Raw genomic sequence first — 20073 nt, 5'->3', positions numbered from 1 at the left:
CTCTCTTGTATGTGTCCATATGTGTTTTTAATTTCTACTCCTGTAATACTCCACAACATGAATTTGATTTTTAATTCTGGAATAGATGTAAACAGAGGCTAACAGTCAGTTGAATGCAAGAATTGCCGCTCCACCTATCACTATCATTCAAAAAAGATGGATTCCGTCGTGCGAATCTAGTATAAACAAATTGATGAATAATGCCCAAGGACTGGGTATTCGCCCTGGTGCTTGGCGAGAAAATGCCTCCAACAGGGCTGAAAAATTCGAAATTCAAAATTTATTCTGCAAGAATAGACCTCAAGGGGTCTTTTACAAGTCTATACACTCTATACAACATTTACAGTGACATGAAAATTACATAGCAATATTTATAAATGCAACAGCCAATACCTGAATAAAAATTAAAGTAAAATAGTTACCTATCTCTCTTAAAACTCTCGTTGAAATAACTGATGTTTTTAATTTTATTAATAACTAGCTTTTGCCCGCGACTTCGTCTGCGTGGAATTAGTAATTTGGGTACCTTTATTTTTAAACAAATCTGCTTTTAAATCTATCCTTTTTTTTTTTCATTCCCAAATTTGTTCCCTCTATAAATCAAGGACCTGGGTATGTCCTTAGACTACGTCCGAAGGAGAGCTTAGGTATGGGCTATTGGGCACTGTGAATGACATCTCGCTTTGTGTGGTAGGGCACAGGATAGCGGATGTCATTCCAGATCTAGAGCAGAGCCCAACTGGGGAAGTACCTCCACCTTACAGAAAACTGCAGCCAAATATCACTAGACCCTACTCATTGTGTTGTGTTCCTGCCGGTAAGTAAGGTTGCCCTCTGGCAAAAACCGGCCAAGTGCGAGTCGGACTTGCGTTCCAAGGGTTCCACGTGACTTAAATGTCTTTAAAAAACCCGTAGGGGTCGGATCAAAACCTAAGTAATTAAGTCCGACTCACGCTTGACTGCAATTTCTAATAGGTTTTCCTGTAATTTATAGGTAAAGATCTATTTTGTATATTTTTTATTAAATTTTAGATCCAGTAGTTTCAGAGATAAAGGGGGGGGGGGAATGGTCATTTTTAGTAGTAGCAGTAGTAGTAGTAATCACTTTATTGTACACAACACAGGTTTACAAAAATAAATTACAGTAATGGAAGTACAAAGGCGAAGGCGAAGGAGGCATTTTTTGCCTATTCTCTTGAATAACTTCTAAATTGTTTATCCTAAAATTATAAAAAAAATATATTTGAGATTCTCACAATAAGCTCTTTCATTTGATATATAATACGATATAGTTTGAAAAACTTATTTTTTTAATTTTCTCATTTACCCCCCAAAAGTGACCCCCATGTTTAAAATTCATTTGTTTGCGTTACATGTCCGTCTTTGGGTCACAAACTTACATATGTATATCAAATTTCAACTTAATTGGTCCAGTAGTTTCGGAGAAAATAGGCTGTGACAGACGGACAGACAGACAGACACACGAGTGATCCTATAAGGGTTCCGTTTTTTCCTTTTGAGGTACGGAACCCTAAAAACTGTCTTAAAATTGAATTTAGCAGTTACGAGGTGTTGTTGCTTAAACACAGTACTCGGCTGAAAAGCTCTCTATTTTATCACGATTGTATAAAATACTATTTTTGTTTCTTTCATAAACCGTTTTGTGTAACGTAACGATAACGACAAAAAGGTAACAAAGAGGATTACTTTTGCGTTGTATTCTTTATTCCAATATGGGTTAATGATAATTAATAATAGTTTAATAACACAACAATTTATTCAATCGCAGGAAATCATCATGATTAGTGCGGTTTTCTACCATTAGTAGGGTATCCCAAAACGCGAAGCCAACCATAGACGAGATTTTAATTACGTGAGCGAACATTGGATAGTGGAACGTCCGCGCTTATTTGGGAGTGGTAATGCGCCGAACCAATCTACTGCGTTCCCGTGATCATTGACTTCGGCCATTGGTCTATCCTTTGTCAACCAATCATTGAAAAACCAGTGAGGAGACCCAATGTAAGTTTACAATTTTGACTGAATATCACTTTGGAAATGGACATGCTTTACTGGAATTATCGGAAAAGTTTCATCTTACACGGGAAAATGTGTTACATGTTTGAAGAAATAACTTGAAATCGGCCATTTTGATTGCGTTGCCTTCGCTCATAGTTCTAGCGAGTGACGTGAACATCTTATGACAAAGTACTTTTCCTATTCCACGTAAGAGAAATTATCTTTTTCGAGATATTAGGTACTCCTTTCTCCTTTCTATCTGCTTGTTTTAAGTATTCTTATACTACCAGTTTGTGTAACTTATACGAACTACTCCAATAAACATTACATGCATGTAATGTAGAATATTCCTACTGTACTCTTATACCTACTTAATTAATTAACCTTCCATCAACATAATTAAACTTGTTTTAGACGCTTGACGGCAAAAATATCAACCGGTAACTCTTATGAAGTACCTAATAAACTAGGCACCTAATAATTAAATGTTTGAAAACTCAAAAACCCATACCATAGTGTGAACGTGGTGTGAACCATACTATGTATACAAAGTCGTGCGCAAGATAGTTATCCAATAAAGTACAATATCTTATTTCTACTTAACTGTGTAATGTAACAAATTCCAGTGAGCCATGGAGCATGCTCAGATCCAGAGCTCGGACGGTACGCAGGTGATGACTATCAACGGGCAGCAGCTGCAGGTGCTGCAGATGAACAATGCCGGCCCGCACATGATCCAGGGGCCCAATGGGCAGCAGATTGTGGTCCACGCTATACCAACCACGGCACAAACTATTCAGGTATTGCTTAAATTTAAACCTAAAATTTAAAGGTATCATGGTTTTTTTTTTATATTTTTCCATGCAGACACGACAAAATAAATAAATAGGTTTTTATATCAAACAAAATCCTTTAGTATTTATTTGACAGGCAGGGAGGCAGATATAATAACTTAATTTGACCTAAGTAGTAGATAACTGAGTAGAGGAAATACTTGTTTTATTTGTATTTTTTTTAATGTATGTAACTGTGTACCAAACCACATCTTCTAGTTTTAAATAAAAAAATTATAACATTTCTTACACTAAAAATTAGACAAGAATTTCATGCCATGTGCTACAAGTATGGAGCACATGGCATGCCACTGCCAAGTTTGTGCAAAGTTAACATGGTCAGAGTCTATCTAATATGGTTTTAGATTTTTATTTTAATGGGCTACCTGAGTTGTTCATTGATTTTTGACAAGTTTTGAATCATATCTTCTATTTTTGCACTACATATAGAATTATAAGACAAACAGCTATCGGTTCTTCAATCTTTTATCTCCATTTTTGTCTACCGGATTTCGAAAGAAATGAATACTTATATATTTATCTTTTTTTTAAACATTGTCTAAAAAAACACTTTTTTCGTATCTCGATTGCTGTGAATGATCTTACATATACGAAATCGATATATTTGGGTTCATCTATGTTGTCGCTGAAAATTTGTCTAAAGTTTTAATTTTAATCATTTCTACTAATAAGACCATTTTATAATCTGAATGAATATTTTGATAACTTGACATTTTAATTGTAATTAGATTATTTAGATTATTATTTTAAGTTAGTCTAAGATTTTGCATGCCATATCATGGTAGACCATACATGCATGTAACACTTAATAGCTACACTATGTACCTATAACATCCTAATGACATGTAACCATAACAACTGTGTATGTTCAAGCGAAATAAATAAATTGAATTGAAACTGATTAACACAAAAGTTATGGCCAGAAAACCAGTTTTTTGGCCTAAAATTGTTTAACTTTTATGCCAAATATCTCGAAAGACTAGACTAGATAATTCAAAATATTATTGCATTTCAGTTAGATATGTAACATTTATTTAGTAATAAAACTATAAACTATTTTTATTTGTACATGCATACGCAGCTGGGAACTTCACAAATCCAGGTAGTAGTATTTTAACAAGCGATTAATTAATATCATTTGCACAAGTAAATTCTAACTAATATTTTGTGACATCATCTCATGGACAAATTTAGAGGTGCGCAAAAAAAAAAGTTTAATTACAAATTTTGAAATTACTTTAGGTAGTTTAGGTGCTGTAGTTAAACCTATCCAGTAATTAAACCTTTTTTTTGCGTTCCTCTAAATTTGTCCATGAGTATATGTGTGGTATTTTCTATAAAAAGGGACCTTATTGTCGATGGCACTTAGGCCATTATTAACGATGCTCCGATATAAATACAATGCCGCGCGACGCTGTGCGGCGTAAGCGCCATCGACAATAAGGTCCCTTTTCATAGAAAATGCCCCATGTTTGTGTAGTATGAACACTGAAACATTGGTACTGAAGGAATTACAATTTGCTAAAGGGGACATATAATATATTAAATTACAAGTATAGTAAGTAAGTAAATATTCTTTATTGCACCAAAATTATACATTTTACATACATGTAGTATAATACATGTAGTATAATGTGTTAATTAAAAGTATAAAGTTGCCAAATAAGATTTTCTTGACTTTTACAGATGACAACGCCCAATGGACAGCAACTCCAGCAATTACAAGTGTTGCCTCTGTCCAGTCTTCAAGGTAAGGTCAATACTAAAATATTTGTGACGTTCCACGGGTAAAGGCACCTTATGGTGGTTGGCGCTTGCGCTATTATCAACGACGCTCCAATTCCAATGTGGTGCTACGCAACGTAAGCGCCGATCACACCATACCTTTACCTTACCGTGGGATGTCACATTTTAAGGTATAGTCGTTAGCTTTCAAGCTGGCCCCTAAGGGATAACTCTTTGTCTATTGTAAGTAAAACCGCACGTGCTACTTACCTGCATTAAAAAATGGTTGGTTCGTTATAACCGGTTATTGAATTACCACTATGTAGATTGCAATAAGGTTCAAAATGAACAGAAAAAAAATTGCGATTTCTTGTGTGGTCCCTCTTACGGTTACTGAGTGCCGGCGAGTCGAACGCTATAGAAGCAGTCTAAAATGTGTCATCGAGATGCGTAACAAAGGCGCCGTATCGGAGAGCGCACTTACGCTGGTTTTTTTAGCGTTGGAGCCCGCGCTCAGGTGCCAATTAGAATTATACACCAATGACTGACCCTTTTTTTGCAGGGTTACAAAGGATTAGCCATTCGGGGCCAGCTACAAATCGAACGACTATACACATGTATAGCAATTATTTACTTTACAATCTTACTACGAAATTATGTATCATGCATCCCATAGAAATAGTTTTGTAGATTTTCACAAAAAAAAATCGATCCAGAAAACTGTCAAGGACAGGGCCATGGAATATTCTTGTTCAGGTTTGTGTTACAATGAAATGTCAAATGTGATAACTTGTATTTCAGGCACAAGTAATAACATGCAGCCAATGCAGCTGGTGCAAACAGCAGACGGACAAACATTCATCTACCAGCCAACTGCCAGCGCTCCGCAGCCTTCCATAGACCAGCACCAGATCATCCATCAACCTGCTGGTAATTCACAGTCATACACATACATATTTATAATCTGTCAAGCCAATTTTTGAGTTAAATAAATAAATAAAATAAAATAAATAAATAAATAATAAATAAAGGCAAAAGGCACGATATTCAAATTTGTTTTTCAATTTATATATCTATTAGCCCCGCCCCACGTGACCGCCTGGACTATGGGAATGATTATATGAAGCGTAGGCGCTTCCCGTGCCCGTCGGGGACAAATGGGAATTTATGAATGCCTTTTCATTTAATGGAGTTAAAGGAGATTCATAAAAGTCAAAACTAATGTCAGGGTGGATTTTGCTGATATAAATTAGACTTCGACTTTTCCTCCTGATAGAATAGAACAGACAATATTCGTGTTCCATTTACCATTGTATACTCTCGACTCACTATCACTCTCGACTCAGGTTCACTACGTGTCCTGACACTTGTCAGTCATTTTCGTTTGAACAAAATGGACCTTAAAATCCCAAAAAAACATCGTATTTTGTATTTTTCGGCATTTTGACTTTTTAATGTTCCTTGGCTTATTATTATTTATTATTATTTTTATTTTTTAAGCCTTTATTTTTCCTTAAATAGTTTTACATGATAAAGAAGTTTTCTAATATTATTGTTTTCCATTTTTACTATTTTAAGGACCCCTGTCGGGTATAGGCCTCCTCCATATCTTTCCACCTTTCTCGGTCTTTTGCCTTGATTAGCCAATTTTCTCCGGCTGTGGCTATAATATCCTTGGACCACCTTGTTATGGGTTTTCCCGCCTACTTTTGCCATGGGGTCCTGGCCACTTTGTGACTTTGTTGGTCCATCTGTCATCTGTCAATCTTCCTATGTGGCCGGCCCATCTCCATTTCTGTTTCAGCACAAACTCGAGGGCATCTATGGTGTTTGTTTTGGATCGTATGTACTTGCTGTTAACCTTGTCCTTTAGTTTTATACTGAGATTGCTCCTTTCCATGGCTCTTTGGCAGGTTCTTATCTTTAATTTGTTGTTGTTTGTGTGCCCCTTGGTTTATACCTAATGAAATTTGTTTTTTTTTTTTTCAGTTATCAACTTAAATGGTAATTTGGTGCAAGTAGCGAATGTCGGCAACGCGGTGCAGCAGCAGCAAATTGTCAACCAGCCCAATATTGTGATGGTAAATATAAATGAATACTGGTTTGTTTGATAAAATTGGGTTTTTGTTCTTTCATATACAATCCAGGAACAACAGGGTCGACATAATTATGTTTATGTAGCTGCCGTGCAGGTCTCGACGACTCAAATAAAAAGACTTTGACTCGAAGTGAACTGATATAATCTTCAATACTGGTTACAAAGGTACAGTTTACGAAACGCTCAAAAAGTGTAGAAGCGGTGGCTATGGTATGGAGGCTGATGAGAGAGTGATTTAGCGAAATTGAACAGAAAAAGGTGGTTTAAATTTAGGTGCCTCTAATTGGCCGCGATACAAATGATGTGGAGCATACGCATACTAACCGAGCCCGACGGCTGCGTTTAGCTACTGCTAGGAATATTTTATATAAATAAAAAGTTGCGTTCGCAACATTTAAGTATTCTGTTTTTTAAGCCTTTCTCTGCTGCGCCAAGCAAATATGACCAATTTAACGTTCTTGTTAAAAATCTTGTTAATAATTACCGAATTTATGCAGTAAATTCAGGAATGTGGAATTTAATGTTGTGATCATTCCCTTACTCTTAGCGCTTATATTTACTCAATTTGCAGCTTTTCAGGGTGCTGTATCCAAAGGGTAAAACGGGACCCGATTACTAAGATTTCGCTGGCCGTCCGTCTGTCTGTCCGTCTGTCACCAGGCTGTATCTCATGAACCGTGATAGTTAGACAGTTGAAATTTTTACAGATGATGTATTTCTGTTGCCGCTTTAACAACAAATACTAAAAAACAGAATAAAATAAATATTTAAGGCTCCCATACAACAAATGTGATTTTTTTGCCGTTTTTATTGATAACTAGCGACCCGCCCCGTCTTCGCACGGGTAGTACAATTAATTTACACAAAACTTTTACAAATTATACATACCTAGTCGGCTCATAAGTTCTGTCATATACATAGTATCAAATAAAATCAAAAGTTTAAGTTTATTCCGTATAATTTGTACAGCGTTTGAAAGCTTATAAATTAGAGAATCTAAATGTATAACATTTATTTAAAATGACCGCCATAATTATCTACACAGGCTTGAAGTCTTCGTGGCCAGTCGTCAATGGATTCACGCACCACTTTCATGTCGATATTGGCCACTGCCGTAGCAAGAGATTTTTTCAGCGAGTCTAGATTTGCATGAGGTTTTGAGCACACCTTTTCCTCTAAATACTGCCATATTTTATAGTCTAAAGGATTAAGATCTGGGCTAGAGGAGGGCCAATCTTCATGCCGTATAAAGTTGATTTTATTGGAGGCGAGCCAGGCTTGTGTAGACTTTGCCTTATGGGCTGGAGCAGAGTCCTGCTGGAAAACCCAATGCTGGTTTAGAAACATCGTATGGGATAGTGGTTTCACAATATTAGTCAACACCGTGTCTTGGTACACTTTGGCACTAGTTTTTACTCCTTTCTCACAAAAATGCATACTAGTGACGCCCGCATAAGAAACTCCCAGCCAAACCATCACAGATGAAGGGTGATGACCTCTTTGAATACGGGGAATGCTATTAGACGCTTCTTTACTATTGCGAGCGTACACTCTATCATTTTGTTTATTACAGTTTTCTTCTATGTCAAAAATTTTCTCGTCCGAATATATATATAGCTCCATGCCGTAATCGGCAACGGCGACCCTAGCTAATTACGAGCGTGGGCTCTGACATGGCTGGCAAAGCCGAACTTATTTTTAAAGACTCTATCGCAGGTGGGGCAGTAAAGCTGACCAGAATCATTGTAAGTGTAATTATAGGAGGGTTTCGGCCGGGACTTACGTATCTGACGTTTCGTATCAAGTTCAATGAGACGAGCGTCTTCAAAGTTCTTTACGCTCATCTTAACACGAGAACGCCATTCTGGCCGCTGAGAAGCATACTCCTCCCATTTGTCAGGTGGTATACCGCAGGCAGTTAGGTGACGCTTAAGCATGTCCTTGTAACGTAGGTGCTGTCCACCTTGCTTCCGTTTACCAGCTGATAGCTGGGAGTAGAAAACGGCTTTTTAAAAGCGAAAGTCTCGTCCGAAAACAGTATACAACGGTGCTTATTTTTAGCGTACTTCTTCAATAAAGCTTTAGATCTTTTAAGCCTTAAAGCTTTAAGCCGACCATTGAGAAGATGGCCAGTTTTTCGTTTATAAGCACGAAGTCTCAGGTCTTGATTAAGCACTCTTTTCACCGTGTTTTTGCTCAAACCCATCTGGAGCGCCATAACTTTTTGTTTCCTAGCGGGATTTCTGGCAATGCGTGCCCTAATTGCTTGTACAACCGCTGGAGTCCTAGCTGTACGCGGACGACCGCTTCTTTTCTTGTCATTTAAACTAGAGACCTCACTGTATCTTTCTATGGTACGATACACAAATCTTAGAGAGAATTTTAAATTTTCAAGTAGCTTAAAAAATTTAGTCGGCGAGTGACCACAACGATATAGTGCAATTATTGCGGTACGGCTATCTTTAAGCGTCCACTCCATGTTGAAGAAAACAGAAAATTGCAAAATTATACTACTCAAATATTTAATAAAGATTCGAAATTCAAATGCAGAACGGTTTTTGTTTTAGGAGTTCCAAATTTAAATTTTAAAGGCCAGTGACAGAACTTATGAGCCGACTAGGTATAAGCCTTCCTCTTGAATCACTATTAAAAAAAAAACCTTATCAAAATCCGTTGCGTAATTTTAAAGATCTAAGCATACAGAGGGATAGGGACAGACAGCAGGAAGCGACTTTATTTTATACTATGTAGTGATGGTACGGAACCCATCGTGCGCAAGTCCGACTCGCACTTGTCCGGTTTTTATTAACCGTAAACATTTCTCCACAGATGGTAAACAACAACAACAACAACAGCAGCAGCACGGGAGCCAGCACGTCGTCGGCGCCGTCGGAGAGCTGCGCGTCGGACGAGGAGCCGCTGCTGTACGTGAACGCGCGCCAGTACAAGCGCATCCTCAAGCGCCGCGCCGCGCGCGCCCGGCTGCACGAGCAGGGCAAGATACCCAAGGAGAGGCCGGTCAGTTCACTACATACATACCTTCAGTACAAGCAGGCTGCACGAGCAGGGCAAGATACCCAAGGAGAGGCCGGTCAGTTCACTACATACATACCTTCAGTACAAGCAGGCTGCACGAGCAGGGCAAGATACCCAAGGAGAGGCCGGTCAGTTCACTACATACATACCTTCAGTACAAGCAGGCTGCACGAGCAGGGCAAGATACCCAAGGAGAGGCCGGTCAGTTCACTACATACATACCTTCAGTACAAGCAGGCTGCACGAGCAGGGCAAGATACCCAAGGAGAGGCCGGTCAGTTCACTACATACATACCTTCAGTACAAGCAGGCTGCACGAGCAGGGCAAGATACCCAAGGAGAGGCCGGTCAGTTCACTACATACATACCTTCAGTACAAGCAGGCTACACGAGCAGGGCAAGATACCCAAGGAGAGGCCGGTCAGTTCACTACATACATACCTTCAGTACAAGCAGGCTGCACGAGCAGGGCAAGATACCCAAGGAGAGGCCGGTCAGTTCACTACATACATACCTTCAGTACAAGCAGGCTGCACGAGCAGGGCAAGATACCCAAGGAGAGGCCGGTCAGTTCACTACATACATACCTTCAGTACAAGCAGGCTGCACGAGCAGGGCAAGATACCCAAGGAGAGGCCGGTCAGTTCACTACATACATACCTTCAGTACAAGCAGGCTGCACGAGCAGGGCAAGATACCCAAGGAGAGGCCGGTCAGTTCACTACATACATACCTTCAGTACAAGCAGGCTGCACGAGCAGGGCAAGATACCCAAGGAGAGGCCGGTCAGTTCACTACATACATACCTTCAGTACAAGCAGGCTGCACGAGCAGGGCAAGATACCCAAGGAGAGGCCGGTCAGTTCACTACATACATACCTTCAGTACAAGCAGGCTGCACGAGCAGGGCAAGATACCCAAGGAGAGGCCGGTCAGTTCACTACATACATACCTTCAGTACAAGCAGGCTGCACTAGCAGGGCAAGATACCCAAGGAGAGGCCGGTCAGTTCACTACATACATACCTTCAGTACAAGCAGGCTGCACGAGCAGGGCAAGATACCCAAGGAGAGGCCGGTCAGTTCACTACATACATACCTTCAGTACAAGCAGGCTGCACGAGCAGGGCAAGATACCCAAGGAGAGGCCGGTCAGTTCACTACATACATACCTTCAGTACAAGCAGGCTGCACGAGCAGGGCAAGATACCCAAGGAGAGGCCGGTCAGTTCACTACATACATACCTTCAGTACAAGCAGGCTGCACGAGCAGGGCAAGATACCCAAGGAGAGGCCGGTCAGTTCACTACATACATACCTTCAGTACAAGCAGGCTGCACGAGCAGGGCAAGATACCCAAGGAGAGGCCGGTCAGTTCACTACATACATACCTTCAGTACAAGCAGGCTGCACGAGCAGGGCAAGATACCCAAGGAGAGGCCGGTCAGTTCACTACATACATACCTTCAGTACAAGCAGGCTGCACGAGCAGGGCAAGATACCCAAGGAGAGGCCGGTCAGTTCACTACATACATACCTTCAGTACAAGCAGGCTGCACGAGCAGGGCAAGATACCCAAGGAGAGGCCGGTCAGTTCACTACATACATACCTTCAGTACAAGCAGGCTGCACTAGCAGGGCAAGATACCCAAGGAGAGGCCGGTCAGTTCACTACATACATACCTTCAGTACAAGCAGGCTGCACGAGCAGGGCAAGATACCCAAGGAGAGGCCGGTCAGTTCACTACATACATACCTTCAGTACAAGCAGGCTGCACGAGCAGGGCAAGATACCCAAGGAGAGGCCGGTCAGTTCACTACATACATACCTTCAGTACAAGCAGGCTGCACGAGCAGGGCAAGATACCCAAGGAGAGGCCGGTCAGTTCACTACATACATACCTTCAGTACAAGCAGGCTGCACGAGCAGGGCAAGATACCCAAGGAGAGGCCGGTCAGTTCACTACATACATACCTTCAGTACAAGCAGGCTGCACGAGCAGGGCAAGATACCCAAGGAGAGGCCGGTCAGTTCACTACATACATACCTTCAGTACAAGCAGGCTGCACGAGCAGGGCAAGATACCCAAGGAGAGGCCGGTCAGTTCACTACATACATACCTTCAGTACAAGCAGGCTGCACGAGCAGGGCAAGATACCCAAGGAGAGGCCGGTCAGTTCACTACATACATACCTTCAGTACAAGCAGGCTGCACGAGCAGGGCAAGATACCCAAGGAGAGGCCGGTCAGTTCACTACATACATACCTTCAGTACAAGCAGGCTGCACGAGCAGGGCAAGATACCCAAGGAGAGGCCGGTCAGTTCACTACATACATACCTTCAGTACAAGCAGGCTGCACGAGCAGGGCAAGATACCCAAGGAGAGGCCGGTCAGTTCACTACATACATACCTTCAGTACAAGCAGGCTGCACTAGCAGGGCAAGATACCCAAGGAGAGGCCGGTCAGTTCACTACATACATACCTTCAGTACAAGCAGGCTGCACGAGCAGGGCAAGATACCCAAGGAGAGGCCGGTCAGTTCACTACATACATACCTTCAGTACAAGCAGGCTGCACGAGCAGGGCAAGATACCCAAGGAGAGGCCGGTCAGTTCACTACATACATACCTTCAGTACAAGCAGGCTGCACGAGCAGGGCAAGATACCCAAGGAGAGGCCGGTCAGTTCACTACATACATACCTTCAGTACAAGCAGGCTGCACGAGCAGGGCAAGATACCCAAGGAGAGGCCGGTCAGTTCACTACATACATACCTTCAGTACAAGCAGGCTGCACGAGCAGGGCAAGATACCCAAGGAGAGGCCGGTCAGTTCACTACATACATACCTTCAGTACAAGCAGGCTGCACGAGCAGGGCAAGATACCCAAGGAGAGGCCGGTCAGTTCACTACATACATACCTTCAGTACAAGCAGGCTGCACTAGCAGGGCAAGATACCCAAGGAGAGGCCGGTCAGTTCACTACATACATACCTTCAGTACAAGCAGGCTGCACGAGCAGGGCAAGATACCCAAGGAGAGGCCGGTCAGTTCACTACATACATACCTTCAGTACAAGCAGGCTGCACGAGCAGGGCAAGATACCCAAGGAGAGGCCGGTCAGTTCACTACATACATACCTTCAGTACAAGCAGGCTGCACGAGCAGGGCAAGATACCCAAGGAGAGGCCGGTCAGTTCACTACATACATACCTTCAGTACAAGCAGGCTGCACGAGCAGGGCAAGATACCCAAGGAGAGGCCGGTCAGTTCACTACATACATACCTTCAGTACAAGCAGGCTGCACGAGCAGGGCAAGATACCCAAGGAGAGGCCGGTCAGTTCACTACATACATACCTTCAGTACAAGCAGGCTGCACGAGCAGGGCAAGATACCCAAGGAGAGGCCGGTCAGTTCACTACATACATACCTTCAGTACAAGCAGGCTGCACGAGCAGGGCATGATACCCAAGGAGAGGCCGGTCAGTTCACTACATACATACCTTCAGTACAAGCAGGCTGCACGAGCGGGGCAAGATACCCAAGGAGAGGCCGGTCAGTTCACTACATACATACCTTCAGTACAAGCAGGCTGCACGAGCGGGGCAAGATACCCAAGGAGAGGCCGGTCAGTTCACTACATACATACCTTCAGTACAAGCAGGCTGCACGAGCAGGGCAAGATACCCAAGGAGAGGCCGGTCAGTTCACTACATACATACCTTCAGTACAAGCAGGCTGCACGAGCGGGGCAAGATACCCAAGGAGAGACCGTCAGTTCACTACATACATACCTTCAGTACAAGCAGGCTGCACGAGCAGGGCAAGATACCCAAGGAGAGGCCGGTCAGTTCACTACATACATACCTTCAAAAAAAACCTGGCCAAATGCGAGTCGGACTCGCGAACCGAGGGTTCCGTACTTTTTAGTATTTGTTGTTATAGCGGCAACAGAAATACATCATCTGTGAAAATTTCAACTGCGTTTCTATCACGGTTCATCAGATACAGCCTGGTGACAGACATACGGACGGACAGACAGACGGACAGTGGAGTCTTAGTAATAGGGTCCCGTGTTTACCCTTTGGGTACGGAACCCTAAAAGAGTTTTAAAACACTTTTTTTAATTATATATTTTTTTTGTTTTTAGAAATATCTACACGAGTCCAGGCACAGGCACGCAATGAATCGCATACGCGGCGAGGGTGGCAGGTTCCACTCCGGCAGTAGGAAGTAAGTATCTGTATACATTTTGGACAATCATTTCCTAGTATTTTTGACACAACACAAGTACCAGCATAATAGGGATTATTACGCGAAACTGCGTAGAGGGCGCCACTACCACAATCTGAGGGTCTATTACGAAACAAGAAAATTGAAATTTCGCTATCTAACATCTCTGTCACTCTTGCATATTCGAGCGATAAAGAGGCAGATAGCGAAATTTCGGATTCGCGTTTCCCGGTAGGTCCTCTGTAGACAAACCGCTTTGATTATTTATTATCTCTGAAAACTTGTTAAACAACTGTCAAAGGCACAGTATGTATAAGTTACTCTATGGTTTACTAAACTGGCTAATGCTGCAATCTGGTGGCATAACATTGCAGTAATACCCCCTATTGTAACACTACATAAAAAAGAAGTAACCTTAAATAGTATGAAGCTGGAAAAGTTGCTCTTATATTTTTGACCTTACTTTACCAGTATGGCGTTATATATTTTTCTCCTGAGTGCAAGAATTATTTGGTTGTGAGCCGAGCATTATGTTCACATACTGACGTGTTTTAAAATTACATGTGTAGGAATATGGAGATGGCGGAGCAGGGCTCGGAGGAGGAACATAAGCCTCTGGAAGATATCAAACCGGATACCGTGTCTATCACCATTATTCAGGTAAATATATTCTCTGCATTATAAGTTGCCAAAATTAATAATCTTCCTAACATTTCTAATCATCTGACTGTTTTTACGAAACCGATTGCCATCTACCCTTTTAACACAGTAAATCATACCTTTTGGAGGTTAGTCCAGGTTCCTCATGGTGTTTTCCTTCTCCAGAGAAACAAAAGGCAAGCGCCAACTAAAGTATAATATAAATAAGCATTTATATTATATTTGCCCTCGGACTCGACGACTAATTTTACCCTTTTCCAGGCCGCACCCATCTACAAAGTTTTCCCAAAAAATTTCAAATTAATTCCAATTAATCCAGCTTTGATGATTCATTTGAAGACAAGTAATATTTCCCGAAAGTGCAATTTAGTTTGAACCTTAAATGCGAATGCTAAAGTTGTAATTCTATTGGCGCGCATGTGATCGATAACTCGCTCGTACTATGCCTGGGAAAGACATAGCAGTACCCGGTGTATTATCGTTTTGTTATCATTTCTATTTTCTTTTTTTTTAAACTTACCATTTTTCCTCACCTTTCCAGGATGAAGAGTCCCAAGAACGCCAGCGGAGTCACTGGCGGCGCCTCGCGCCACACCAACCCGTGCCTTCTGCGTAGCAGCCGACACACACACACACACACTGAGACTGAACTAGACCGAGCCGGTCGCTTACTTTAGTTACACGACGAACGTTTCATGTTAGCGCACCAGGAGAACATTTATGGGGAAGACCGCTATACCACCTATTCAGTTGATTGGTGAGTTATGTTTTATTACGGTTAACCTTTAGAACGCCCACGTCTATCGTGTGCGACGCGTCATCGTAAACCTTGTTGAAATGCACGAAGGTTGTTATTAGGCTGTAGCCACGTGCGTCAATTGACGTTAGGATTTACATTTATTTATTTACATTTACTCCAAGAGCACCTAAATTGATCACAAACAGTGCTCGCAGTGCCAAGAACGTTTATAAGTGTTACGGCGTATGTTGTCAATGTAACCTACATATTTTCTCGTCAAGTTTATATTGGCCCACATTTGCTCATAATGTTGGCGTGTGAGTGAGGACATAAGGCAACACAAATGGTTAAAGATTTCGAAGAAGGTTAAAGATAAAGGGCTAAGCTAGCCTATTAGAAAACCACCGCGTAACTACACCAATCGACTGAGATACGTGAAAGGCGGTAATTGTAGATGGCGCTCTCGACGATAGTTCCTTTTTATGTAGGGACAGTCAATTTTACAGATGCCTTTCCCATGGTTCGTGTAAATGTTAATTTATTAGAAATCATACTGCTGCCAGGCTTTTTTTATGTCAGCTACGTAAATAATAGGTAGTCAAACCAAAATGTCAGTAAATAAGAACAAAAAAAACTATACATCCTTTTCTTTTGGATGCTAGTACTAGTGTAAGACAAAGATAGTATGATTCTCTCTGTCTATGTTTAAAATGGGAAAGTCCTTCGACAAACTATATAACATAATAGACAATATATAATACCTATAAATTGATGGGTAGATATGTGACCGCTTTTAAGATAAGAGCATCGAAGCGAGACATATAATGATAATTATGATGCATTTGCGTTTAGAGAGATTATATGTGCGATCTAGACTGATTAAAATCATTTATTTAGCATCTTTATTGTCAAATTGTGACTCCTATTAATTTAATTTGGGGTCGATTTCAAGATGACTCTAAAGAGTCTAAGGCATAACTTCTATAAGAATGCAATCAGAAATTCACCCTTATCGACAATCTTTAGACTACTTTAGAGTATTTAAGTAGCTGACAAAATTAATCATGTTTTGTAAACTTAAGTACTGCGGAGCAAAGCTCCTTTTAGCAGTGATATACATTTTATGTTTTTGAAGACATCGGGCCGTGTAAAGGCCTGACATTGACATTAAATCTAAGTATTGTTGATTTTTATTTACTGTTTAAAAAATCCATTAGTATCAATAGTTTAGGCAATTAAAATCGAAGTTTCTAGATATTAGCATTAGATAGATTAAAAGCTTGGTGATCTAAATAATTCTAAAATTACTACAACACTGCCCATAAAACAATTAAATGTGTAATAGACGTGAAATAATAATGATAGCTCCAAATTGGTTTACAATATTACCGCTTAGACTGTCTATATTATTGGATCTTAATCCATTATATGGGTGGATCAACTATTTCTTGTTATTCTGTCCCGTCAGCCAAGTGACAATAGTAAGATAATGTTATAAATACGTTAACTATAATAAGTAGATGACCCATTATGGAAATGGCTTAAAACCGCCATAAAAATGTATGTTTGGTTATTTTAAATACAATAAAACCAGGGTTTTAAGAGTGACCCAGGCAGTGTTGGCCGAAACGTTAATGCAATTAACCACTAACCAGTACAAGTTGAACCGTAAACTGTAACCGTCCGTTACGGTTTACGGTTCAATTTGTACTGGTTAATGGTTAATTGCAATTAACGTTCGGCCAACACTGGACCCAGGTGACATTAACAAAAAGTTGATTCACCCATATGCAACATGCTTATGATTTCGCGTTTAAAGCGTTAACTACTATACCATAATCAATGTTAAACTATGTAGTAATGGCTAGAGTAGGTTGATAATTTTAATATTTTGACTAATTCGTGGCAAGATTATGCCACAATCAGCGTTTTAAACTATCGTACATGAGGCTTTTTTCGCAACACGTTTACGTTTCGTTGACGTTTGTTTTTATTTTTAAATATTGCTGGCAATTTACTGATATATTACTTGAAATTGTTAAATTATTGTTTTAAAATTGATTATTATTTATGTTATATTTAATAAACTTAATGATTTCTCAGCAAAGACTACATCAAATATTGGTCAGCAGATTTTGCGTTAGTTTGATATTTTTGCTGATAATGTTTTGTAAAATATGGGGATCGGACTTATAATTAAAAATAATATATTATTTTAGCCAACTACACAATAAAACGAATTTTCACTTTGCGCTTTTACCGATTTTTAGTAGTAATTGACAATTAGCTCCATGCATGAATTTATTTTTATTTTTCGATTCATAATTTATATCGTTGGAACACCGGAAATGATAAAAATACTTTTGTAAACCTTAACATTATTTTATTAAAAATATTTAAAATGTTGAAAATTTTTGAGCGGTTGAAACGCTCATAATTTTTGGCGCGAATTCGACAGAGCGTGATGACGTCACACGTTGGGCGGCCCAACTAACGTTTGCTACTAATGACACTAATCTGTCGAACGCGTGACGTCACGTGGCGTTTCGAGCGTTTCGCTCACTAGCTTTTCGCGGGCAAATTTTTGTACTTTTTATTTATAATTTTAAGTAATTAAATGGTAATTTAAAAACGGAAATGCATTAGTAACATGATATAACGGTAACAAACATCCGAATAAAACGTATTTCGTTCAAATATAAACTTCATGCATGAGGCTAATTATTATATATTATGTTGTAATAATAAAAGGCAAATTCAATTTGTGTATTCATAAAAGTTTCACAAGCTTTTGATAATCATTTGCCTTATCCATCATTTACAGATTTGTCTGTTAGGGTGGTACTACACCTGTCCAATTTCTTGGTCCAATGTGTATTGCGTCTCACAGTTTGCTTAATGAGAGAGTGAGACGCAATGACATTGGACCATTGGACAGGTGGAATGCCATCCTTAGAAAGGGACAGTTTAATGAATAAAGGGGTTTAAAAGTAACTGCCAGTCCGATCCCCTACTTGGGCTAACCACGAGGTTCAAATTTCACGCAAGCAATCTTATATTGCTTGTTTTTTTGTTGAGCATCACAAACAGTTTTAGATATATGTACTTTAAATATATATTTCGATGAAACATTTTGTAAGCCGTACATTTAGGATACAGACGACGTAACGCCGTTTGGCGGTCACCATATTTTTAACTTCCATTGTTTTTGTATTTATTAATCCAGATCTAGACTATTGTATTAGGGTAGATCAACTTTTTGTTGTTATTCTGTCCCGTCAGCCAGGCGACAATAGTAACATAGTTTGTTTGAAGAAACTACGTTCTAAAAGTGACCCAGGCGACCGGAACCTTACCAACGAGTGACAAGAAAAAGTTGATTGAAGTATGTACCTATAATATGTACATTTTGTGGCACGATCCGCATGATTTGTCCAATAGTTTTGCTGTATCTTAAGTTAACATAAACACAGGAATATTCACAATGTTTGACAGATACCCTACAAAATGTAGTGCCAATATCACAATTAACGGTATCTTTGCAATTTTTTGTACTTATTTCGTTTATAGCAAATTATATCCAAAGATAATTTTTACAGACTTGTTGGTGTAACATTATTTTCGCCATTGTAAAACTACTATGTGCCTGAAAGCTGTCAAGTTTCTATTTTTTCCTCTATATATTCTGTTCGCACTCATAAGGACCTGTTTCCACATTGATTTGTGTCAATTGCGAGATCATACATTTTATTTACTAGTTGCATTTAGTGGCAAATATATGAACTTTCACAAAACACTAATTAATGTGTAAACAGGCCTTGATATATTCTATTTTTCGAACGGGATAGAAGACGAAATAAAGACGATTCCTTTTCGGTTTTATTGCATAGTCATTTGTATGTATGTAAATATGACTTTTTATATATCTACAACTGAGTATAAACGTATTTTAGTGTTTTATATTGCAATTAAACGAGTACAAAATATAAAATGCACCAAAATGATCGTTTTATTTCTATAATGAAATGCTAATCAGTTTCAAAAAGTTTATTATAAATCGTTAAGAAATTTACTTTTAATAATATGAAGGTTTAGGTAGATTAGTGTTTTCTGTTCCATTGGCCTCACAGGTGTCAGGTATATTTAATTAAATTAATGAATATCTAAATTACTAATTACTATGTAATAACAATAAGAGTATAACATAAAAGCGTACATTTAAAATAACAATTATCAAAATATCAACATAATTTAAAATATTAAAACAATAATATAAGCTTCATAATATCAAGTTTACAAACACAATGATGAGCATCAGCATCACTAAGATTTTTTTTCGTTAAAAAATGATTGAATTGTCTACTCTTAAAATTATTTATCTAATTAGTTAAACAGTTATGCATACTTAAGATTTTTTTAAGGTTCGAATGTAAGATAGAGCTTCATTAGCAACATTCGGATATCGTAAAAACGAATCATACTTACCTAAACTAAAAAGTTACAAGCATATTTAACTGATTTTAAAACTATTTACCATTGCATTTCATGTCTTAACTTAAAATATTTATTTTACAATGATTTTAATACTCATATAAAGTTAATATGGTTACAAGAGACATATATTTTATTATTACAGATTTTTATATCCTTATCTTATTTTATTTTAGTGTTTGGTTATAAAATGGGTTAATTTTTAACAAGCAGA

At 39.5% G+C, this 20073-nt stretch overlaps 1 protein-coding gene across 3 annotated transcripts; it reads left to right on the top strand.

The window, feature by feature from the left end:
- Positions 1 to 1865: 1865 nt before the first annotated feature.
- LOC134747224 (nuclear transcription factor Y subunit alpha) lies at positions 1866 to 19369 on the top strand. 3 transcript variants are annotated; one of them, XM_063681825.1, is made up of 9 exons: positions 1866 to 2022; positions 2646 to 2819; positions 4560 to 4623; positions 5400 to 5528; positions 6588 to 6679; positions 9526 to 9714; positions 13887 to 13971; positions 14535 to 14629; positions 15171 to 19369. In XM_063681825.1, the coding sequence occupies exons 2-9, from the start codon at positions 2652 to 2654 to the stop codon at positions 15243 to 15245; spliced, it is 897 nt and encodes a 298-aa protein (XP_063537895.1). In that variant the 5' UTR covers positions 1866 to 2022; positions 2646 to 2651; the 3' UTR covers positions 15246 to 19369. The 3 variants fall into 3 exon arrangements, with proteins under 3 accessions (XP_063537895.1, XP_063537897.1, XP_063537896.1); XM_063681827.1 differs by having other exon boundaries at positions 1867 to 2022; positions 13887 to 13969; positions 14539 to 14629; XM_063681826.1 differs by lacking the exon at positions 1866 to 2022 and adding an exon at positions 2041 to 2226.
- Positions 19370 to 20073: the final 704 nt, after the last annotated feature.

The sequence above is a fragment of the Cydia strobilella genome, chromosome 14 (genome assembly GCF_947568885.1).
Source record: "Cydia strobilella chromosome 14, ilCydStro3.1, whole genome shotgun sequence".
Lineage (NCBI taxonomy): Eukaryota > Metazoa > Arthropoda > Insecta > Lepidoptera > Tortricidae > Cydia > Cydia strobilella.
Note: the sequence above shows the minus strand (reverse complement) of the source record. Positions and strands in the feature narration are given on the sequence as shown.

Coding starts and splice junctions, on each gene's coding strand:
- LOC134747224 (XM_063681825.1), top strand. CDS start 2,652: ATGGAGCATGCTCAGATCCAGAGCTCGGACGGTACGCAGGTGATGACT. Junction 4,624..5,399: donor GCCTCTGTCCAGTCTTCAAG/GTAAGGTCAATA, acceptor CTTGTATTTCAG/GCACAAGTAATAACATGCAG. Junction 5,529..6,587: donor GATCATCCATCAACCTGCTG/GTAATTCACAGT, acceptor TTTTTTTTTCAG/TTATCAACTTAAATGGTAAT.